Source organism: Agelaius phoeniceus, chromosome 1 (genome assembly GCF_051311805.1).
Source record: "Agelaius phoeniceus isolate bAgePho1 chromosome 1, bAgePho1.hap1, whole genome shotgun sequence".
In the NCBI taxonomy this organism is placed as follows: domain Eukaryota; kingdom Metazoa; phylum Chordata; class Aves; order Passeriformes; family Icteridae; genus Agelaius; species Agelaius phoeniceus.
In genome coordinates, this window is record NC_135265.1 from 42,241,729 (window position 1) to 42,262,010 (window position 20,282).

The window sequence follows — 20,282 nt, forward strand, 5'->3', positions numbered from 1 at the left end:
CGATCCGCCCCTGTCCCTCCCGCCCGGGTCCCGTCCGCAGCCCCCTGCTGGCGGAGCTCCCTCCCCACCCCGGCGCTGCCTCTCGGAGCCGCGCGCGCGCCCCGGGCCGTCTCCAGCCCCGCCCCTCCTGCTCCTTGACCCCGCCCCCGCCCTGTCGATGGCCCCGCCCCCCGGGCTGGCGCGCGCCACGCCGTGCTCCCCCCCGCGCCGGGGGACGGTGACGGCGGCGGCGGGAGGAGGAGGCAGCGGCAGAGCCCGGGTGCGCCAGGAGGCGGCGGGGAGTCAGCGAGGACCGCCGAGCAAGAGCGGGCGGGCTCCGCCCCGCCCCTTGCCGAGCCCCCCGCCCCCTGCCCTTCCTCCCTCCTCTCCCCTCCTCCGCCTCCTCCTCCCCGCACGCGCCGGGCGGAGGGAGAGGCTGCGAGGGAGCCCCGGGTACAACATGGCGGAGCACTCGGCCCCCGACCACAAGCACAGACCCGCCGCCAACTCCGCGGCGCCGCTCCACAGCCGCGCCGGGGCGGGCGGCGGCCTGTCGGGGGGCCTGTCGCAGCCGGCGGGCTGGCAGTCCCTGCTCTCCTTCACCATCCTCTTCCTGGCCTGGCTGGCTGGATTCAGCTCCCGGCTCTTCGCCGTCATCCGCTTCGAGAGCATCATCCACGAGTTCGATCCCTGGTCAGTCGCCGCCGCCGCCGCCGGGCGGGACGGGGAGGCGGGAAAGCACCGCGCCATGAGCCGCGGCGGGGGAGACCCGCGGGTTCCCTGCGCCCTGGCCGCGGGGACGGCGGGAGGGCCCCGCCGCCCGCCCCCTGCTCCGCCACTCCGCGAAGTTGCGCCCCTGGCTGTTCCCCGGAGGGAGCCGGCAGCCGCGGCCGCCCCGGGAGCCGAGGAGGGAGGCAGGGGGAGAGAGAGGGAGGCGGTGCGGACGGGACACGCTGTGGCAGGTCGGAGGGAGCGTGAGGGGTCGCCACCGCGGCGCGGGAGAAGGGAAGCGCCGGGAGCGAGCGGCGGTGCCGGCGCTGGGGTGTCCCCTACGGCGGAGACCTCGGGAACGGGGCGGCGGCAGTTCCCCCGCATCCCTCGGAGTTGCGGCAGGACTCTCCGAGGGGCACGGGGAAAGAAAGTTGTGGCGCTGGCAGGGAATCGGGAGTGGGGCCGGAGTCAGGGCTGGTAGCGAAACAGTTGTGCCAGGCGTGACCCGCGCCCCGGTCCGGGTCCCGCTGTCGCGGCGCCGGTGCCGTGTGCGCGGTGCGGCTTCCCGGAGTGGTCTTTACTGGAGTCCTTGTCGGCCGGGGAGGGAGCAGGGCGAGGAATGCGCTGCAGGAAGTAATCTTCATAAAAGTGACTTGAGGGATTACAGCGAAATGGGTGACATTGATTTACTGCCAGGTGTTTCGAAGCTGCGTTTCTGAGCCCAAGGACTTTTGCTGTTTCCCACACATCTTGATTTTTCCAAAGACTGCTTTCCCTCCTGTAGAAGCCGTCTGTTCTTTTTCCCTCTTGGAGGGGACCGAAACCATTTTATGGATGAGATGAAGAAATGCTGCACTCGTTCCTTGCAGCAAGGCGAAGTGAAAGGATGGCAAGACTTGTGGGGCAGGGTTGTTGTAATGCAAAAACGTGACAATGAATTTTTGTATTACTGGTTACTTCATCCTGGGAATCCGTGGGGTTTTTAGAACTTTAAGTAGGGTAAGTGGCAGATGACTTTAGAATAGTGAATTATCAGATTTTAATTTAAAATTTTATGTCTTGGTTCTCACTGTTAATTGCACGAAGGAAGGAGATGCTTCATTTTGAAATGCACGCTAGATATTCTGTGTTAAATTTCACCTAAAATTGTTGCTGAAATTGTACTTCTCTGCAAAGCATGCATTCCACTTTGATACTTTCAAAAGCACAACTTCCTCTTTTCTAGTTGGCCTTTCCCCCCTCACTTCTATCCCCCCCACACGCAAATGTAATCCATTCACAAATCGTGGCTCAGAATAGTGGATAGGGAACAAGGAATGGCTTTGTTTTTAAATGCTGTGTGAAGTAATAAACCTTTGTGATGTGAAAGCCAAGTATCTCAAAATATCTTCAAAATGTCAAGTAATTGCCCATGATTTAAGTGTTTTTCTGCAGACACAAATGAATGGAAGAAGTGCAGACTTCCAATTAATAAAGTTAAGAATGAGGGGGAGCGTAGTTAAAACACATCTACAGTGAGACTATGAACCTGAGTTTGTATCCTGTGAAGTAGTTACCTTCTAATCTAAATTTAAGCATAAAGGCTTTCATGTCTATTATGGAGGAAACTTTTAGGCATGCAACCTACATTTTTGTGCCAGTTTTATCTAATTTTTATAATCAAGACTCATCCTTGTTGGATAAACGAAAATTTTACAGTGCTGAGTTGCGTAACTTCTTACTAAGCCCTGAAGGACACTAAAATGGTGCTATGGGAGTTAAGTTCATAGTAATGATCTAGCTGTAAAGATAAACTCCTGTTTAAAGCAACGTGTAAATTGATGCAAAGTCATCTTCCTGAGTACACAAACAGAAGGCATTGCTGCCTGTGCTGCTGGATGTACCCTTGTTAATTAGGGAATAGATGAAGTTGACAAAACTCATTGATTTTAATGCAGGTCTGTGAGAAGCAGTTGAAATGTCAAGAATCATGCCAGTGTCGTGTTGCTGCATGCCAGAAATGGTAGAGGCAAATGCACTTAAGTTAATTAGTAGAAAAGGGACCTAAAATGGTAGAAACTGAGTGAAAACAAAGGACTTTCTCTATTGCAGCAGCAAAATTGTTGGAAAGAGTAAAAAATGATGTTGCTCTCTTAAACAGTGTGGAGTAGCTAGATGGGAATGGTTTTTCACAGTTGCAAGGGTCTTACAAGTCTGAATGTAATATGGGAAAGGAGCTTATGAAAAGACCAGTAGCAGTGTTTTGTTTCTAATTTTTTTAAACCACTTCTTTAGCAGCTTCTCCAGGTAAACTGGATTTTTTTTTTCAGGACAGTGGCTGTAGACTTTGCTGTGAAACAGTTTGATATTTTTCTCAATTCTTTTGGCTTTTCCTGTCAAGTTTGCATAGGATATCTTGCAGTGTGTTGTTAAGTCACCAATTCTCTAGTATTTGTTTTGTGCTCCAGAGAGGAAACGGAGGTATATCTGATAAAACGAGGAGCATTAGACAAATCACTTATTCTTTGGAATTGAAAAATATTATTGCCTCTAAGGTGTAGAAAGCTTTCCCATTTACTTAGGAATCCAGTTTCCTGGTATGGACATATGCAACCACCAAGGGTGGGAAGAAAGGCAGAATTACCTTGGGTTTTCTACATATCAATTGAATCAAATAGCACTTATTTTTTTTCCTAACATCCCTTTTGACCTGCTTTTCTGACAGTAAAATTTGGTTTTGATTTGGCATAGAAAGGAGATTTACTGCTTTTGTAAAATCAGCTGCTGAGACTCACTTGTGTTGGCATTTCTTCCAGAAGTGACCCAAATGTAGTACGATAGGCCAAGGCAGTAGAGGGAGGACGGTGTTTGATTTTTGATCTCCATTGAAATACAATGCCAGGGCAAGGTAAAACCAAACTGGTATTTTGAGGTCACCACGCTGTCACTTAAGAACTTGTGACCTGTACATTATGACTCAGTTTACTGGGGTTTTTTTCACACTGACTACCTATTTTGTGCAGTATTTTCACTTTTTGATTTATTTCTCATGTCATGTTTATTTTCCATACTTGAGCTGGTCCAGAGACTTTGAGAAATGTGTGTACTTCTTGTCAGCTTCTAGGTCAGGTGAGCTGATATGTGAAGTCAGGCAGCTCATTAAGATGTGCCATTGACAGGCCTCCAGGATTTAATTCCAGGATTTCATTCTAAGGCCAAGAACTTGAAACATGGATAGTGATGGTACATTGAAATGGACAGATTTCATGTCTGAAATCTGGTTCATCTCTTGGCTGGTTTGGCATCTGGGTGGATCAAGAGCTTAATTTTGGTGCTGTGTACACACAAGTGCAGAGTGAAAGCTGCACATGAAAGTACAACAGCAGATTTAACTCAGTTGTCAAGTGAGAGCATTCTTACTGTCAGATGTTGCCTTAAATGTCAACCTGGCTGCAGAACCAAGGCAACCAAAATCATGGAGCCCTTGAACAGAGGCTACTTTCTCTGCACTGGTTTTCTGAAGTACAGCTCCAGCATGTCCATATGCTATTTCTTTTGGCTGCTTGCATCATATATATATGTGTGTGTGTGTGTATATGTATAAAAAATAATCTGTATGTGTGCGTATGTATACATATAAGATAGATATATAGATATAGATATATATATATATATATATATGTATAGCAAGACTGTTGCATTCTGATACTGCTACCAAGTAAAATGATGATAACTTCTGGTACATCAGTAGTCTTCAGGGAGTACTGTCAAAATAGTACATTCATTGTGTTTGTACAGTTCTTACCATTAAGTCACACGTGTGAGAACTGTATCTGAATCATTAATCATATCCCATGACAGGAGATCAAACTTCTCTTTCCCCTGAGAATTTTAACATCTTGCTAAAAGCCAGCTTAATACCAGTTACCTTAGTGAAAGCTTTCTTAGGCTGGAATACCAAAGCTCATATGTGTGAGCATGAGACCCTCTTCCTACCACTTTGCATATGCAGGGTGATGCACCAGTGAGTGCAAGCTTTGTCAGTTCCCTTTGCCTACCTTCTCCTGCTGGGAATGTTGCCTTCTACATCCCTGCCAGCTCCTGGTAATGAAGAGTGCTACCACAATCTCATACACAGTTTTGGGCTCTTCCAGACCAGCACCATTGATCTCTCCACCATCTTTTTACCTGCCATTAGGGGTGGCCATTGTTTATTGTACCTTGCTCTGAGGTAACATAATTGTCCTGGTAGCAAATATGGCTTATAGATATAATAGCATTCCACTTTCTCATCGTTGATACCATAATCTACTGTTAGTAGGGTTTGGTGAATGGGGATTAACTGGTGAAAATAAACCTAAGGTCAGTGTCATTGCTTGAGTTTCAGAGACAGGCAAGTTAAAGGAAGTTGAGATTTTTATCTCAGTCAGATGCAGTCAAATATACAGGTTTTGTTCAAATCAATCATGTTTGCCAGATGGATCCTTGAGCTGTTGTAAACTTGTTTCATTAATGAAAACATAATTTATCATCTATAAATATGACATGAAACCTTCCTTAAAATTCAAAGTGTGACTGAAGTGAACGGAAAAAGTGGTGTATGGAATTGATCAGTCACTGGTGATTGTGGGTTTGTGTTGTAGTTACCTGATTTGATAGTTGACTTCTGGAGTAGTTCTCCTCTGTTGCCCAGTGTGCAGTCTGGTTTTCTTCTTCTTGCTTGCTCCAAAGCAGTCATAGTAAATTCAGTGAGGTAAATTGTTGAAATGCTATAGCATTTTAGTTTCCTGAGCTGGTTTGCCACCAGGTTTTATATTACCGTTTTATCTCTTATTTTTGAGGCAGAATATGAACATCAGGAGGGAATGTAAATAGTGACTGATATTAGGGGATAAACTGGGACTGAGTGACAGAGGGAAGGCACATACAAATAAAACCAGAGCAGATTGAGACACTGGAGTAGCAGGTGATGAAAGAAGAGGTGAATAAGAGCATGTTAAGCTGGTGTTCATAAGGAGAAGAGAAAAAATTGCATAAAGAGGATAGTGTCAATAATAACAATTACCACTGCCCACCCAGGTAATTCATCTGGCCACTAGCTTCCCTGCTAGTGCCTCTTGCTGGGAAAATATCAGATTGTGTACTAAAAGAATTCTTGAGAGTTGACAGGCACTTTGGTCTCCAAACTGGATCTGTCTTTCTGGAGCCTTTCAACCCAGTACACAGTCCTGTTCAAGTGAAGTACATAAATGTGATCTCTTTAGGAAACATTTCTCACAGACTTCAGGGCTTTTTTCCCAAAACAATTCCTTTTGTTTGTAATCTTAGACAACTTCCAGACCTCAGGAAAGAATTTGATTCCAATTCAGTTTGAATATAATCACTTTGAATTAATTTTGAGATGTTGCAAATTTCATGAGATTCATATTAAGAACTTACTACATGTTCTTCATTCACAAGTGTTTTGATTCTGTGAAGTGAGAAGTATTATATTTCTATTTTATTGAAATATAGTTTTTAGTATTATATTTACTGTTAACATTTGAAATGAATTTTTATACTCTAGTAATACTAATAGTTTTAACAGAATTTCAGGTAACTCAAACTCGTTTCTGCCATTTTATTATAGTAGGAAAATTATTCTAGCATAGAGTCCAGATCTGATTCAGTGGAGACTGTGTGCTCATGAAGGGAAAGGTTAGAGATTTTCATGTGGGAATAGTCTTCCAGGCTTTGCCACTGCACCACCACCTACCCTTTAATGAAGAGGATCCAAATCAGGCATCTTTTTGACCACTTCTATTGCAGTGTGGCGTGGGCTGAGAAACTGTTAGCACAGGTTAGCCTGGCTTTTGGGGTCTCTCCCTTATAAGGTATTGTTGACCTACTTGGAGGGAGCTGCTTTGAAAAGTAAATTTTTCTGTAAGGTTGATATGGTGGTAAAGTCAAGATGATGTGCACTTGACTGTACTGGACTTCTCTACTGCTTGAGAAATTGCAAAAATAGGTAAATATTAGAAATGTAAGGGAAGGAGGATAATTTGGTAAAAGAACATTGGACAGAGTTGAAGGCATAGCAGAAACTGCTTTGTGAGTGGGGAGACCTCAGGCTAGATTTGTTCAGTTGGAGTGATGCAGCTGAAAAGCAATTCACTGTGTGGCCTCATAAAATAGCAGTCATGCGAGAATCAAATCCCTGCTCTGTATCTACTATTGTCTACTACCATCTTTACAGAGGAGTAGTGCTCCTCTCCTCACTTGCACTACTTGTAATTGGGGTGAGCACCTCATCAGATTTCATGTGGGTGCAGTAATGGGCTTATGCATGATAGGTAGGAGGGGCAGTGTTCATAAAACGTGCAGAGACTCCCTGCAGACTTCTTGTGGAAAACATATGAGGTGAGATAGAATGCTTGCAAAGTGTTGACCCGTTTATGGATTTATGGATAGCAGAATGAAACATGAAAAAGAAAACATATCCAAATGTTTTATGTAGGCTGGGTCAACTGAACCATCAAGTTAAGTTTTTAATGCCATGATTTGTTTTTGAATGGTCTTCAGCAAACACTCACAAACACTTGACTAACTATAGCAAATGCTACAATTAAAATCCTTGAATGGACTTTTTTTTTGGCAGATATCCTATTATTTGAACAGCTTAATATGATCAGTTTTTAAAACAGAAATTTGATTTAATTACGTAGGGTTAGAGTGTTTTATAAAGGGTAGCTTTGCTTCCTATCATAACTCTCTCTAATAGTCTCTAGTTCTGGCAGCCTGTAATCCTAATACTCATGTTTTTGAACCTGTCGTATGTTGAACTGGCGGGGGAAGGAGAGAATAAAAATTTTGGCTAGTATAGTTAGCAACAAAATTCAAAATCCTGTAGGAACTAAGTTTTTAATGGATTGAGGGGACACTATGTTTAGGGAGGTGTCTTTGCTGTTCCACAAGAATCTCCTCTAATTTCGTCAGGTTATTTTCCATTTTATGTCTAACTGTGCATGTATTGCAGAGTTTCTTCCTGAATTTTTGAAAATTCCATTCTTGAAAGCCCTTTGAGGTACATTTGTATTGACATTTAGGGCTACTCCTGAAGGCTCCTTTCTACTTAGGAAAGCTGTTAAAGCTGCTACTTTTGGGGCCCGTGGAGCCTGCACCCTGTAGCAGGATGTGTGACAATGTTTTTATTATTATTAACTCCTTTAGCCAAACTTCTTGGAGCCCTCAGTCTCACTACTTGCTTGGAGAGCCAAGTGAACTTAGGATATGTATTGCTCTGGCTTTTTTATAGTTTGTCCAGCACAGAGAGTGCATTTCCGGCCACATAGTTGAGCAGAGCTTGTGGTCTTCATCTGAGCTGTTGCTGGGCACCAAATTGAGGTGTTTATAATAATGTGGGGAGCTGCTAGGTCTGGGCTGGAGGGGTACCGTGAAATTGACCCTAATGCTGCACCACACCTTACATAAGTTGAAGCAGCCTGGGGAATGAATTTAAGGATATAGATACGAATAAAATAGATCAGCTTCTGTATTTCCCAACTTACTGCTGCTTTCCCTGAGTAAAAGCTCCTTTGGCATTTTAGAGAATTAAATACTTGCTATACTTCAAAAGTGCTTGCTATTATGTGAGGCAATATTTCTGCACTTTAGAAAAAGAAATGGTCTGTTTTAAACAAGGAATAACGGAGTATTTGTACATGAGTGCTTTAAGAGCAGGAAATGGTATTTAAAATGTCTCTCTGCTGTGGGGGACCCGAGTCCAGTATCAAATGTTACTTTTTCAGAGCCCATCTAACATAAATAACTGTAAATGATAATATCTTCCAGGCATTACAATGCTTATCATATAATTTTCTGTGGCAGTCAAATGATGGGTTATGTTAGTTTGTTAGGTAAAAGAGCATGTTCAAGTTCTCTTCAGCTGATAATCCATGAGGAATTGCAAAACACCTTTTCAAAACTTCCCTCACTTAAACAAACAAACTCTTTGGGAAACTACATTGCAATGGAGGACGTGAGTTTGGCTTGATTATTATTTTTGATGGTTTTCTTAGTGGGATATCTATTTTCCTTCAGACTGTTTTACATAGTATTATTTACATTTGTTTAAAATAGTGGCTCACTGTATGGATGGGCGCTCTCTGTCCTGTTGGTTTAATATGGATTTTGCAGAAGGGAAAAATAACATGTAATTGTGTAATTTTAAACTGTTCTAGCACAGGTAACTACATGTTTTCATTTCTTTATTTTTTCAATCTCTGTATTCTCTTTTTTACAATTACTATGCTATAAAGGATAGCCAACTTTTTTAAATTCAAGAAGTGATTTTATTTTTTTTTTATTCCTATCTTCACAATAGATTGATATGTTAAGAAAGTCTAGGCATGGAAAGTACCTCTTAGAGGATGCAGCTGATTGAGAGGAACACATTTAAAAGAATGTGTGTGCTATAGCCAGAGGATTTGAAAATAGAGTGATGCAGAAGCAAAACATAACAAAACAAGCTTTCCTGTCCTGAGTACTTACCTAACTTTACTTATATCTATCTATCTATCTATCTATCTATCTATCTATCTATCTATCTATCTATCTATCTATCCACTGTCTATTGCATACATTGAATGTGCTAACTCCTTGTCCTAAACTTAGCCCAAATAGCATTTGGAAGTTCAGTTAAATAACTTAAAATTTCATAAATATTTTTGAAACATTTATCTTGGAAAAAGGTGATTTCATCTTCATGGTTGAAGTATTTGATGATTTGGGTATTAAAGGTCTTTAAAACAGCTTTAATTCTTTCTCTGGTAATAGATAAAATGCCTTAAAGTTGCAATTCTTCTGATTTAGAAAGTCAGCAAAACAAAATTGGAGCTTTGGCATTGTATCAATGGTAACAATGACAGTAAATGGATGTCTCCTTGACTCACTGTTGTAGAATGAAAGTCATTAGAGCCAGTGCAGTGTTTGAGTTTTCCAAGAAGCTGGGTAATGCTACTGTGTTTTGACTTTTTCTTACTCAGGTGACTAGAATGATTCATTTATTGTCAGATGTGTGAAGTAACAGTTGAAAAGCTATTGCATGTGTCTCACAATCAATTTTGCTCTGTAACAGTTTTAATCTTTCATTCGCCAAATAGAAAATGGATCTTGACACTGGAGAGACTACCTTAAACATTAGCAACAGTATCTTAATTTGTGATGTCTCAGGTCAGCTAGTAATGACAACTGTAATTATTCTCCTATGGCTAAATGGGAGCCAAGGAAATTTTAGTCTTTTTAATTTTGTATTCCACCTTTACTTCACCAACAATAGCCCCACTCTCCCACAATAAAGCCCAGTTTTTGCTAGGCACAATCTTGGATTATGTGTTTTGTGTGAAATGTGTCATGCTTGTAATTGTTCCATCACTGAATTTTATTTTCTGGCTTTTGCTTTTGTAAGTCATCCTCAGGGTTCTTTTTTCTTTATGCTTCCATTGCACTCTGGTTTCAACAAAACATTCTTAGCTATGCACATCATAGTTTTGCTTTGTGAGAGTGTGTTCCACATGGTGCCATCTGCTGTCTTCTTTCAGGGCTACCTTCAAGAAGAAAAAGCCACAGAACAGCGCATTTGTGGAGAGGGGTTTGAGAGGGCATATGGTCTGGTGGGGATTGAAGCATGAAAGGTCCTGGAACAGACCAGCTTAATTCATGTTTGGAGAGCAAGAAGAGAGAAGATTTAGGATTATGTGACCTAAGAACTGTCCCTTGAGAACTTCCCCCAGGTCCTTCCCAACCACTCTCACATACTCTTGGAGTACATGACTTTTGAACCCCACCTGAATTGAAACTGAACCTCTTGCTTTAGCCTCCTCCTTTCCCCATTTTCATGGGCAGCCACACATTCATTTTATGTCACAGTGGGGCAGCAGCAAAAGGATGCACTTTGATTTAATAAAATGGCTTTGGAAATGAAACTCATCCTTTTAATGTTCTAAGACAGAGGGGCTGTAGCTACCAAACTGTATATACCAATGTAGCTGGCTGGTCAAAGAGGTGGTTTGCTTTTGAAAGGGCATGTTCTTGGACATAGGATAGAGGAGGCAATGGTGGGTGTAGTCTCTGAATATTTCTGTACTAACATTTGTGACAGCTTCAAAGCATATGTGTGTAATATCAAGCTTAGCTCATGGTTGAAGTGTTCTCCCACCTTCACATTTTAAGGTCATTTCTAAGCATTCATGGGATTTTAGTGAAATGACAGAGAAGCACAGTGAAATAGCTCAATATCTACAGTAGAGTAGACTGAGCAATACTAGAAGTTTTATCACGTAATGAGAAAATGAGCATGTAACTTCAATTTCACATTGTACATGGCAGGAATTTAATATTAATTATAAATACTGTCTTAAATCCTGAGTACTGCAGTCATCACAGTATACTTAATCTTTAGCATTTCTGTGAGAATACCTAAAAAGCAAATAACATTTTGTTATTACACTTGTGTTTCCTGTGCATAGTCTTTAAAGAAATACTGGTAACCATAAAGTACAATTCTTAACAGGTTACATTAAATTCAGCTAAAACTTTGGGTTTCTTTGTAATTTGGACTTACTTGAAGCAGTATGAAAGATACAAAATAGAAGTAGTTCATAACTCATTTTAAATTCTGCTTGCCATACTTACTTGAGATGAAATCAGACACTGAAAGTATCTGAATGCAAAATATGGTTAGAAAGATAAACTCCACTCTGTGAGTTATGAGGAAGGATAAAGGCAACTTTCAGTTTTCAGCTACTTTCCTGGTCTTTGTTTATTTTATTGGTGACATCCTATTCCCACACTGATTTGCTCCAGTGTGAGAATATACAGTCACTTTGCAAGCATCTGGAACTCTTTTTGCCCTTAGCTAGGGGACATCATCCCTTCTGTTGGACTGTATTAATAGATGTGGATACTTTTCATCTGCTTCAGAATAAATTCAGTTAAAATAGTCAGGGTCATAAAATCATTTAGGTTGAAAAAGACCTCTTTGAGCAATGGATCCAACCATTAACCCAGCACTAGCATGTCTCACCTCTTTTAAAAACTTCAAGGGTTGGTGAGTCAACCACTTCCTGGGCAGCATGTTCCAATGCTTAACAATCCTTTCAGTGAAGAAATTTTTCCAAATAGCTAGTGTAAATCTCCTCTAGTGCAACTTGATGTTTCTTCTTGTCATCTTACTTGTTACCTGGGAGAAGAGGCTGACCCCACCTGGCTACAACCTCTTTTCAGTGGTTGCAGAGAGTGATAAGGTTCTCCATAAGCCTCTTTTTCTCCAGGCTGAACAAACCCAGCTCTTTCAGCTGATCCTCACAGGACTTGTGCTCCAGGCTCTTCACCAGCTCCACTGCCCTTCTCTGGACTCGCTTCAGCACATCAGTGTTCTTTTTTTGTCCCAAAAGTGAACATAGGATTTGAGGTGTGGCTTCACCAGTGCCAAGCACAGGGTGACAATCACTGCCCTGGTCCTGCTGGCCACACTACTGCTGAGACAAGCCAGGATGCCATTGGCCTTCTTGGCCAGCTGGGCACAGACTGGCTCACGTTTGCTGCTGTTGAACCAGGTCCTTTTCTGCCGTTCAGCTTTCCAGCCACTCTTCTCCAAGCCTGCAGTGTTCAGTGGGGTTTCTGTGATCCAAGTGCGGGACCCAGCACTTCACCTTGTTGAACCTCATATAAGTGGCCTTGGCCCATCATTCCAGCCTGTCCAGATCCCTCTGCAGAGCCTTCCTGCCATGCAGCAGATCAACACTCCCACCCAACATCTGCAAACTGACTGAGGGTGCACTCGATCCCTCATCCAGATCACTGATAAACAAATTAAACTGGCCTGGCCCAAACACTGATCCCTGGGGAACACCATTTGTGACCAGCTGCCAACTGGATGTAACTCCATCCACCACCACTTTTCAGGCTTGGCCATCCAGCAAAGAGTGTACCTGTCTAAGCCATGAGCAGCCAATTTCTCCAGAATGCTATGGGAATCTTGTCAAAGGCTGCAGTAAAGTCTAGAAAAACAACATCCACAGTCTTTCCCTCATCCACTAAGTGTCACCTTGTCACAGGAGGAGATCAGGTTGGTCAAGAGGTACCTGCCCCTCATAAACCCATCCTGACTGGGCCTGATGCTGGTTGTCCTGTATGAAGATGATCTGCTCCATAACCTTCCCTGGCACCAAGGTGAGGTTGACAGGCCCAGAGTTTCCTGGATCCTCCTTCATCACACCCTTCTTGTAGGGTGGACATCACATTTGCTGACTTTGGTCTAGTGGGATCTCTCTGGATAGTCAGGACTGCTGGGAAGTGATTGAAAATAGCTTAGTGAACACTTCTGCCAGCTCCCTCAGTACCTTTGGGTGGACCCCAAACAGCTTTGTGTGTGTTTGAGTGGTTGCTGACAATTTCCCCTTGGAGTATGGGGGCTTCACTCTGCTGCTCATCCCAGTCTTCCAGCTCAGGGCGCTGGGTACTCAAACAACAGCTGGTCTTACTGTAAAAGACAGAGGCAAAGAACCATTAGATACTTCATCCTTTGTCACTGTTTCCTTCCACAGCCAGCAAAGCCTGGAGTTTCTCCTTAGCCCTGCCTTTGTTGCTGATGCATTTATAGAAGCATTTTCTGTTGTCTTTTATGGCGTCTTTAGAGTGGTTTGCTTTTTAGCTGTGATTTGAGCTAATTTGTCCGATTTGCAGACAGAAGCGGATTAGGAGCACTTCTGCACTCCTTTTAGCTAGCAAAGGTTAGTTGAAGGGTAACTGCCACAGCTAAATTTGCATGTATAATTTAGTACAAGGCAACCTAGAGTTGGGAATACTTTTTTTTTTTTTTTTTACCCTTATGCCATTCCAGTTTGGGCTTTATTCATGTGTTTTTCTTTTCAGCTTTTTTTGTTTAGGGCATAATTAGATCTGTTGCTAGGTTCCTGTAAACCCTGTGTGTATTGTTTGGTTTGTTCTGCAGGTAGTTCTATCTATATACATACATACCCACAGGTGAAAATTGTCTGATTGGTTCTACAGTTCTTGGGAATGCAATGTTTGTGTCTATTTATGCCAGGTTACTGAAGGGTTAAGCAGAATTTGAGCAGACATATTCAAGTTAGATAAAATTAGGTCTTCAACCTGGTGTTAATCACAGGACAGAAATTCTTCAAGTTAGACTCTGTCTGTTCTGCTCTGATGATGCTTTGTATTATCCACTCTGAAACAGTTTTTATTTTCTCAGCAGTTATTGTACTAAAGAGTCAGTAAGTCAATAGAGCAACAGATGGAGTTCAACAGCTGCACTATGAGAGATCCAGATTCTTGGACTAAACATGATCTACCTACAGAGAGACCAATGGAAAGAAAGTATAGTCAGAGAATTAAGGCAAGGTAGACTGACCTAGATGCAGGATGAAGAATAGCAGATGCATTAAGAAATGTACTAAAGAGCAAATATGTAAGGATTTTTGGATGAAAAGCTACCTTATTTTAACTTGCTAAACTGACTTAGATGTGCAGCCATAACACTACAGATACTTCTAATTCTTATGAGCTAAAGAACCTTATGTTGCCATAATTCGTACAGAGTGTTTTGATGTCTAATGTCTGAATCTGCCTGGATTTACCCTTTGTCATGTTACAAAGTTCAAGTAACAGACTCTTGACAATTGAGGGTTGTACAAAATAATTTCTGCTTAAGCTCTTCTGTGATGCTCTAGCTGTTTAAATGTTCTGCCAGAAATAAGATTGTCAGTGCTTAAATATCATCTGTGATGTGAGGGATCTGGAGCCTTTCTAAGGGTCCTGTTTACTTTTTACCATGTCTTGTATTTTACAGGGTAGAAGCAGTCTGCTAGGCCATCTTGCATCCAGACTGATTTCTTACATTTCACTTAATGGGAAGTGAAGTTGGTTCAAATGCATTTTGGGTGTAGCTGGTACTTTCTCGATTGCCACAGCATTGCAGCATATAGTGACTTTATTATGTAATAGAGATGAAGGCTGTGCCCCATACTTCCAAGAAGTTAAAATATAATTAAAATACCTACAATGAGCAGTAAATTTCCTTTTTTGTACTCTGTATTTCAGACTATTACAAAAGTTGCTATTCACTTCTGCACACATACTAGATCTTGCTACAAGATAGCAGGTGTTTTTGAGATCAGTTTAATAGGAGTCCAGCATAGTTATTTAGGTGTTACAGGTTGCTTTTCTATACTAGGAGACGGTGAAAAAAGTGGCTTAGAGCTAGCTGTCCTCTGTTCCCTGTTACTTCTCATGAAGCACTCACGAGAAGTTCACCTCGCTGATTTTTAGTACCAGATTTTTTACAGAAAGGATATTTTGCTCTTAAAATATGTTGTTCAGCTAATAGCCTCTTAATTCCTTCCTGCCAAGCAGATCCTCATGTATCAGTCTCTAACTTAGAAGACCTTGGAGTTAAGCTGTTTCTATCCTTTTTAAAACAAGTACAGCACAAATTTGATCTGGAAAAACACCTTCTTGAACATATTCTTGAATTTGGTGCAAAGCTTTCACAGTTGCAGCATACGAGGCGTATTGTGTCACAGAGTGGTCCAAGAGCATTTAGAAAGAAACAAACATAGCACTATAGGGTTTTTTGAGTTTGTGGTCATTAATACTGTATTGAGGAGAGAATTGATGCCTCTCAAGAAGCTGATGCTGTCAAAAGGTACAGAACCAACATTGTCATCAATTTGGATGCCAGTTGTATGTGGTATCTGGGGTAAAGTGTATGTCCATCCATAAAAAAGAAAACAGGCATTCCATTTTTGCCTGTAAAAATTTCAAATTACTTTGTTTCTATCTTGTCTTTGAAACCTCTTGGGAATTTTGACTGTCCCAAGAAAAAGTCAACATCACTTTCTTCTTAGGTCTAAAATGTTGTTACATGTTATGAATGGCAGAATTCGCTGGCAAAGTATGCCTTTTAATATTGATAAAACCAATGCTTTTCATAATAATTTGCCTTGAGATATGAAATAGTTCAAAAGCAAGACAGAGAAAAAGTAATAAAAAACCTAATAGGCATCAGGGGAAGTGTCTGAAGTTGTAGACAGATATACGCCCACTACAGTGGTGATGGGAAGCATATCGTGGTTTCAGATGGTGATATATTGTGTGAAAAAATACAAATTGTGATCATGGAGTGCTCTCAAAAGCTCACAGTTTTTTAGCAAAAATACTGGAGGTGGCCTGGGTTCTCTGAAGAAGCTGAATGCCTGTATGCTCCTTGTAGAATTTTTTATCATTAAGCTACTGGCAGCATGCAGTTCCTGATTTTAGCACTTGCTAAGCGTAACATCCTATTGCAGGCAGGGAAAATACCATGCCAAGTAGTGGCGGTAGGAAGGCTGTAATCCTTCTTAAACACATTGGGGACATTCTGATATTCTTAATGGTAATTCTTAATGGTTATTCTATAAACATTCTGGTATTCTTCGGGATTTCCATTGAGCTTAGTTGAGTGTTGGGCCTGAAAAAATGTGTGCCGTGCTGATTGTGTCATCCACCTTTTTTTCTGACTTGGCTTTCTCCTGGTTTACCTTCAGGGATTATTCTAAAGATATTACAAAAAGGAGGAGTTTTGTTTCTCAGCTGGATGCCAGGGACAGAAATTTCTTCCTCCTTTGACTGAAAATTTCCATTGTTTTTTTAGTTAGGTGGCCACATCACTGCAAAACTTCCTGCCATTTTGTAACATCATCATTCTTACTAAGCTTAGTTTAACAAGGGAGCCTTTGCCACGTTTTTCTGAGGGGGTGAAATCTGAAATCAGAAACAGGTCCGTGGCCAACTTAGAACCTGAGGAAACTCAGAATGGGAGTACAGCTGCCAATTCTTTTTTCTAAGGTTTGTGATTGACAGTCAGCTTGAAGGACATGTATTTCTCTTTTCAATGGCCTTGCTTGCATCAAAACCCCTACAAATCATTTGAGCCTCTCCAAGTGTAGCGCAGTCTCAATAGCCATCACAAATACTTGACATTATCTCAGAATGCTAAGAGTAATTACATATCCAGATATTTTGATATAAAAATGTGAAGACTAAACAATCAAAAATCGCATATTTAACCCCCTAAAATCATCAGAATTAGGATGATATTAAACTCTGCATCAGTCAAAGCTTTTATTTTTTTCTTTCTGGTGGACTTGTCTTAGCAATCATTCAATCAAGTTTCACAAGAACTGTACAAACCTGTTCTGTCCCTTGTGAAAGATGGGGTAGAGTTAGTGTGCTCGTGACTCCCTGGGTGGTTGTTGTCTGGTGAGGTACAGAAGCTTGAGTGTGCAAAGTGATAACAGTTTCCCCATAAAGACATGGTAGGTGTCTATCCAGAGAAATTCCAGAAAAAAAAGATGTGTGGTCACATACGGACTTTATATATACACATATAATGTGATAATTAGGGTTAATTGTATAGTGTATGTATTAGAATTAGGACCTAATAAAACCATTCCACTGACATGAATGTAAGTTAAAAAAAGAAAGGAATGTGAGGTTTTTCTAAAATAAAATTGCCTGGTGGTTCTTCCATTTTGCAGAGTTGTCAGTTTTGGCTCAGGTAAACAGAAAACCACCCTCTATCTCATGGGTTCTTACACATGAGAGAGGTCGAGCTTGGTGTATGTTTTCTTCAGTCTTATTGTGAGGTCTAACACCTCAGGTTTGGATTGTGGGCACTAGGAAAGGCTCTTTATGTGTCATAAGTACTTTTTCCTGTAGGTATTGCTGCTCCAAAGTTTTAATCTTGATTATTTGAAAATGGCTTAAATGTCCACACATACTTACCAAGGTTATAAACACAACACAAATAAGAATTTTCTTGATGAGAAAGACTTCCTTGGTGCCTTGAATTCATTATGTGATTGATTGGTTCTACACTTCCATTTTAAAAACCTTATGCAGAACTGAGTGTGTTAATTGCTCATTTGCAGATACAGAGCTCAGAATGAGACTTGAAGGATCTTGTGCTGGTAGTATAGTCTGTGGGCAAGCAGGTGTTTTAAAATTTAATTTGGAATACCGTATATATGTTTCTTTGTTTCAGTGGAAGTTACTGAAGTTTCTCATTAGATTTCCCATAAAGTGCTGCTGAATGTATTCTTCCTTTGGATGCGAAGAATATGTCGGATATGGAGTCAATCTGCAACCATCTTTTTCAAGAATCTACACTTGCCATCTCTAATTAGATTCTGTATGGCCAAATTGATTCTGTAATCTACATTTGCATTAAAAACTGACTCCTAGAATTACTCCTATAGCTTGTAATGTTCACAGTTTGTATCTTGTCATTTTTCTGAGTTTGCAGATGTGAAAATTTTGTGCATCTGCAGCTGAAGACTTTTAAAGCACAGAAGCCTTTATAATTGAAGGCTTAGAAAATTTTCAACAGATTCTGCTCGTAAGGAGATTACATATTCTCAGATGGCTGTAAAATGCTGGATAAAAAGTCTAGATGATGGGGCAGTAATAGCATGAAATTGATTGGGGTTTAGACAGTCACCATTCCCACAAGAAGCAACACACTGATCTTGCACTCTCTTGGAATTGAGGGGTCAAATGAATTCCATTGCTGTCAGTGTAATTTGCCTTAAGTGTTGTTAAGATGTGGATGAAGTAACTTCACTGCCATACATGTGCTGTTCTTTTCTATATGTTCTTATTTCTCAGTAGGCTGAATTTTATTTTAATACTCACCTTAAATAGTACTTTGTCAAGGAAATACTAAACCTAGGAACGTCAAAGACGTCTCTTTATAAATATAGCAGTAATTGTTGCTGTGAAGTGCTGGAGAATTCTGTAGCTCCTGGATAGAGAGTGATTGCTGTGACTAGCATTAAGTAATTATCCTACAGTATTGCCTTGTGTCATCAAAAAGGCAGTTCATAGCAGGGAATAAAAATCATACCTAAACATGAACAGATAGTTAAGATTATGTATTAACAGTGCATAATATATATATAAGTGAAAACTTCACAGGCTTTGCTTTGCAAGCTGCCTAGTTAAGCTTTCTAAATTAATGTTGCTGCTAAAAAAAAAGATTATGCCTCTGTTTCAGTTATTTTGCAGTTGCTGCTTATACTCTGTTCTATGTTAAAATATATGAAATGAGAACTGTATTTTTTATTAACTTACCTCCAGTTGTCCAGTGAACCAGCTGTAATGTAGGTATCTCCAACAGTGCCACGAAATTAATGCTACCATCCACAGAGCACTTAGGTAATCATTAGAGCATCCCCCTCAAGGTTCAAACTACAATACTAGCCTGGTTTGGAGGTTGGGACTTGAAATTCTGAAATGTACAAAGACATAGGATTGTTTATTCCTTTAAAGCTTAGCTTGGAGGAGGAAATAATTCAAACTACAGACATGACAGAAAGAGAGAACAGCAGAACATCACTTTTTCCCCTAGAACGTCTACTGAAATAAATCAGTGCTTCCTGGTGTCAGGCCCTTAGCTGAATCTTAGCAAGTGTGAATATTCTTTACAGCACGGACTGAGAACCTGAATATTTCACTCAGGTTTTCTAGCTAAGTATTTAATTAAAATGTGCTTCACATAATTTTGTTCTTTATTCTTCTCAGGTCTGTTTCAAATCGACTTGCCTCAAGGGGGTGAGGGAGGATGAGAGGGAATCTTGGGAAATGGGTAATCTGTTTCCATACCTTAAGATCAGGTGGATGTGAGGGTTGAGGGTGGCAGAAAAGGGATCCTGTCCTTCGTTCTGGTTCTGTCACATCATGCTGCATACTGTTTAGTCAGTGCAACCAGCAGTGTACTTCAGTTCCAGTGTCTCCTTGGATAAGATGGAGTAGGTCAGAAGGAGGGCTGGATAAAAACCCTAAATACCACCTCTTCTTGCTGCTGCTGCAAGTGGAAGAACTGGGGCAGGCAATGACCCCCAAACCTGACATGCAACCCCTACCCGGCAGTGGCTGTTCTTGCCTCCATTCTGATTCCTTCCTCAGCTGCAGCCCCTGAATCTCCCAGATGCAGGTGCAGGCAAAGATGGCATTTTTTGGTGATATTTTCTAGGGTTGTTTTACACCCCTGTGGAACCTATAGATATTTGCAGGTACTGTGATAGCATTGCAGTAGAAATACAATACCACTGTGCTTCATTTGAAGCACAGTTTGAAAAGTACCAAGATAGTAAGGAGGTGTGACTGGTTGTGATGCTCGCTGTTTGTTAGCAGCACTCTCTGTCCTAGCTTAAAGGGAAAGAGTTTCACAAGGTTCAGGCTTGTCCCTAAAAAAGTGCTCTGAAGGGCTAAGTGATACCACAGCATAATACTGGCATCATCATATGAGTGCCAAACTAGATTTTTGTCTGGTGCACTGTCCATTGCTGCCAGTTTGTCCATGCCTGAAGCTGGCTTTGATACGCAACATCACAGCAACCTTTTCTTGATGTGTGCATAGGTTTATGTTGACTTTTTAACTTATTTTGGTTTGCAGGTAACCTAGTGGGAGGTGAAGTGGACGCTTTTTTTTTAAGTCAAAGTGAGGTGCTGAATTAAGCTTTAAATATTTTTATTTCTAGAAGATTATTTCTTGTTCTCACAGGTCTTCT

At 41.3% G+C, this 20,282-nt stretch overlaps 1 protein-coding gene across 1 annotated transcript in view; it reads left to right on the forward strand.

Moving 5' to 3' along the window:
- Positions 1–142: 142 nt before the first annotated feature.
- STT3B (STT3 oligosaccharyltransferase complex catalytic subunit B) overlaps positions 143–20,282 on the forward strand; it is a 51,566-nt gene continuing 31,426 nt past the window's right edge. Inside the window, exon 1 of the mRNA XM_054644138.2 lies at positions 143–672. Within this exon, the coding sequence (XP_054500113.2) occupies positions 158–672 (515 nt within the window). The 5' untranslated portion in view covers positions 143–157. The remainder of the gene's footprint in view (positions 673–20,282) is intronic.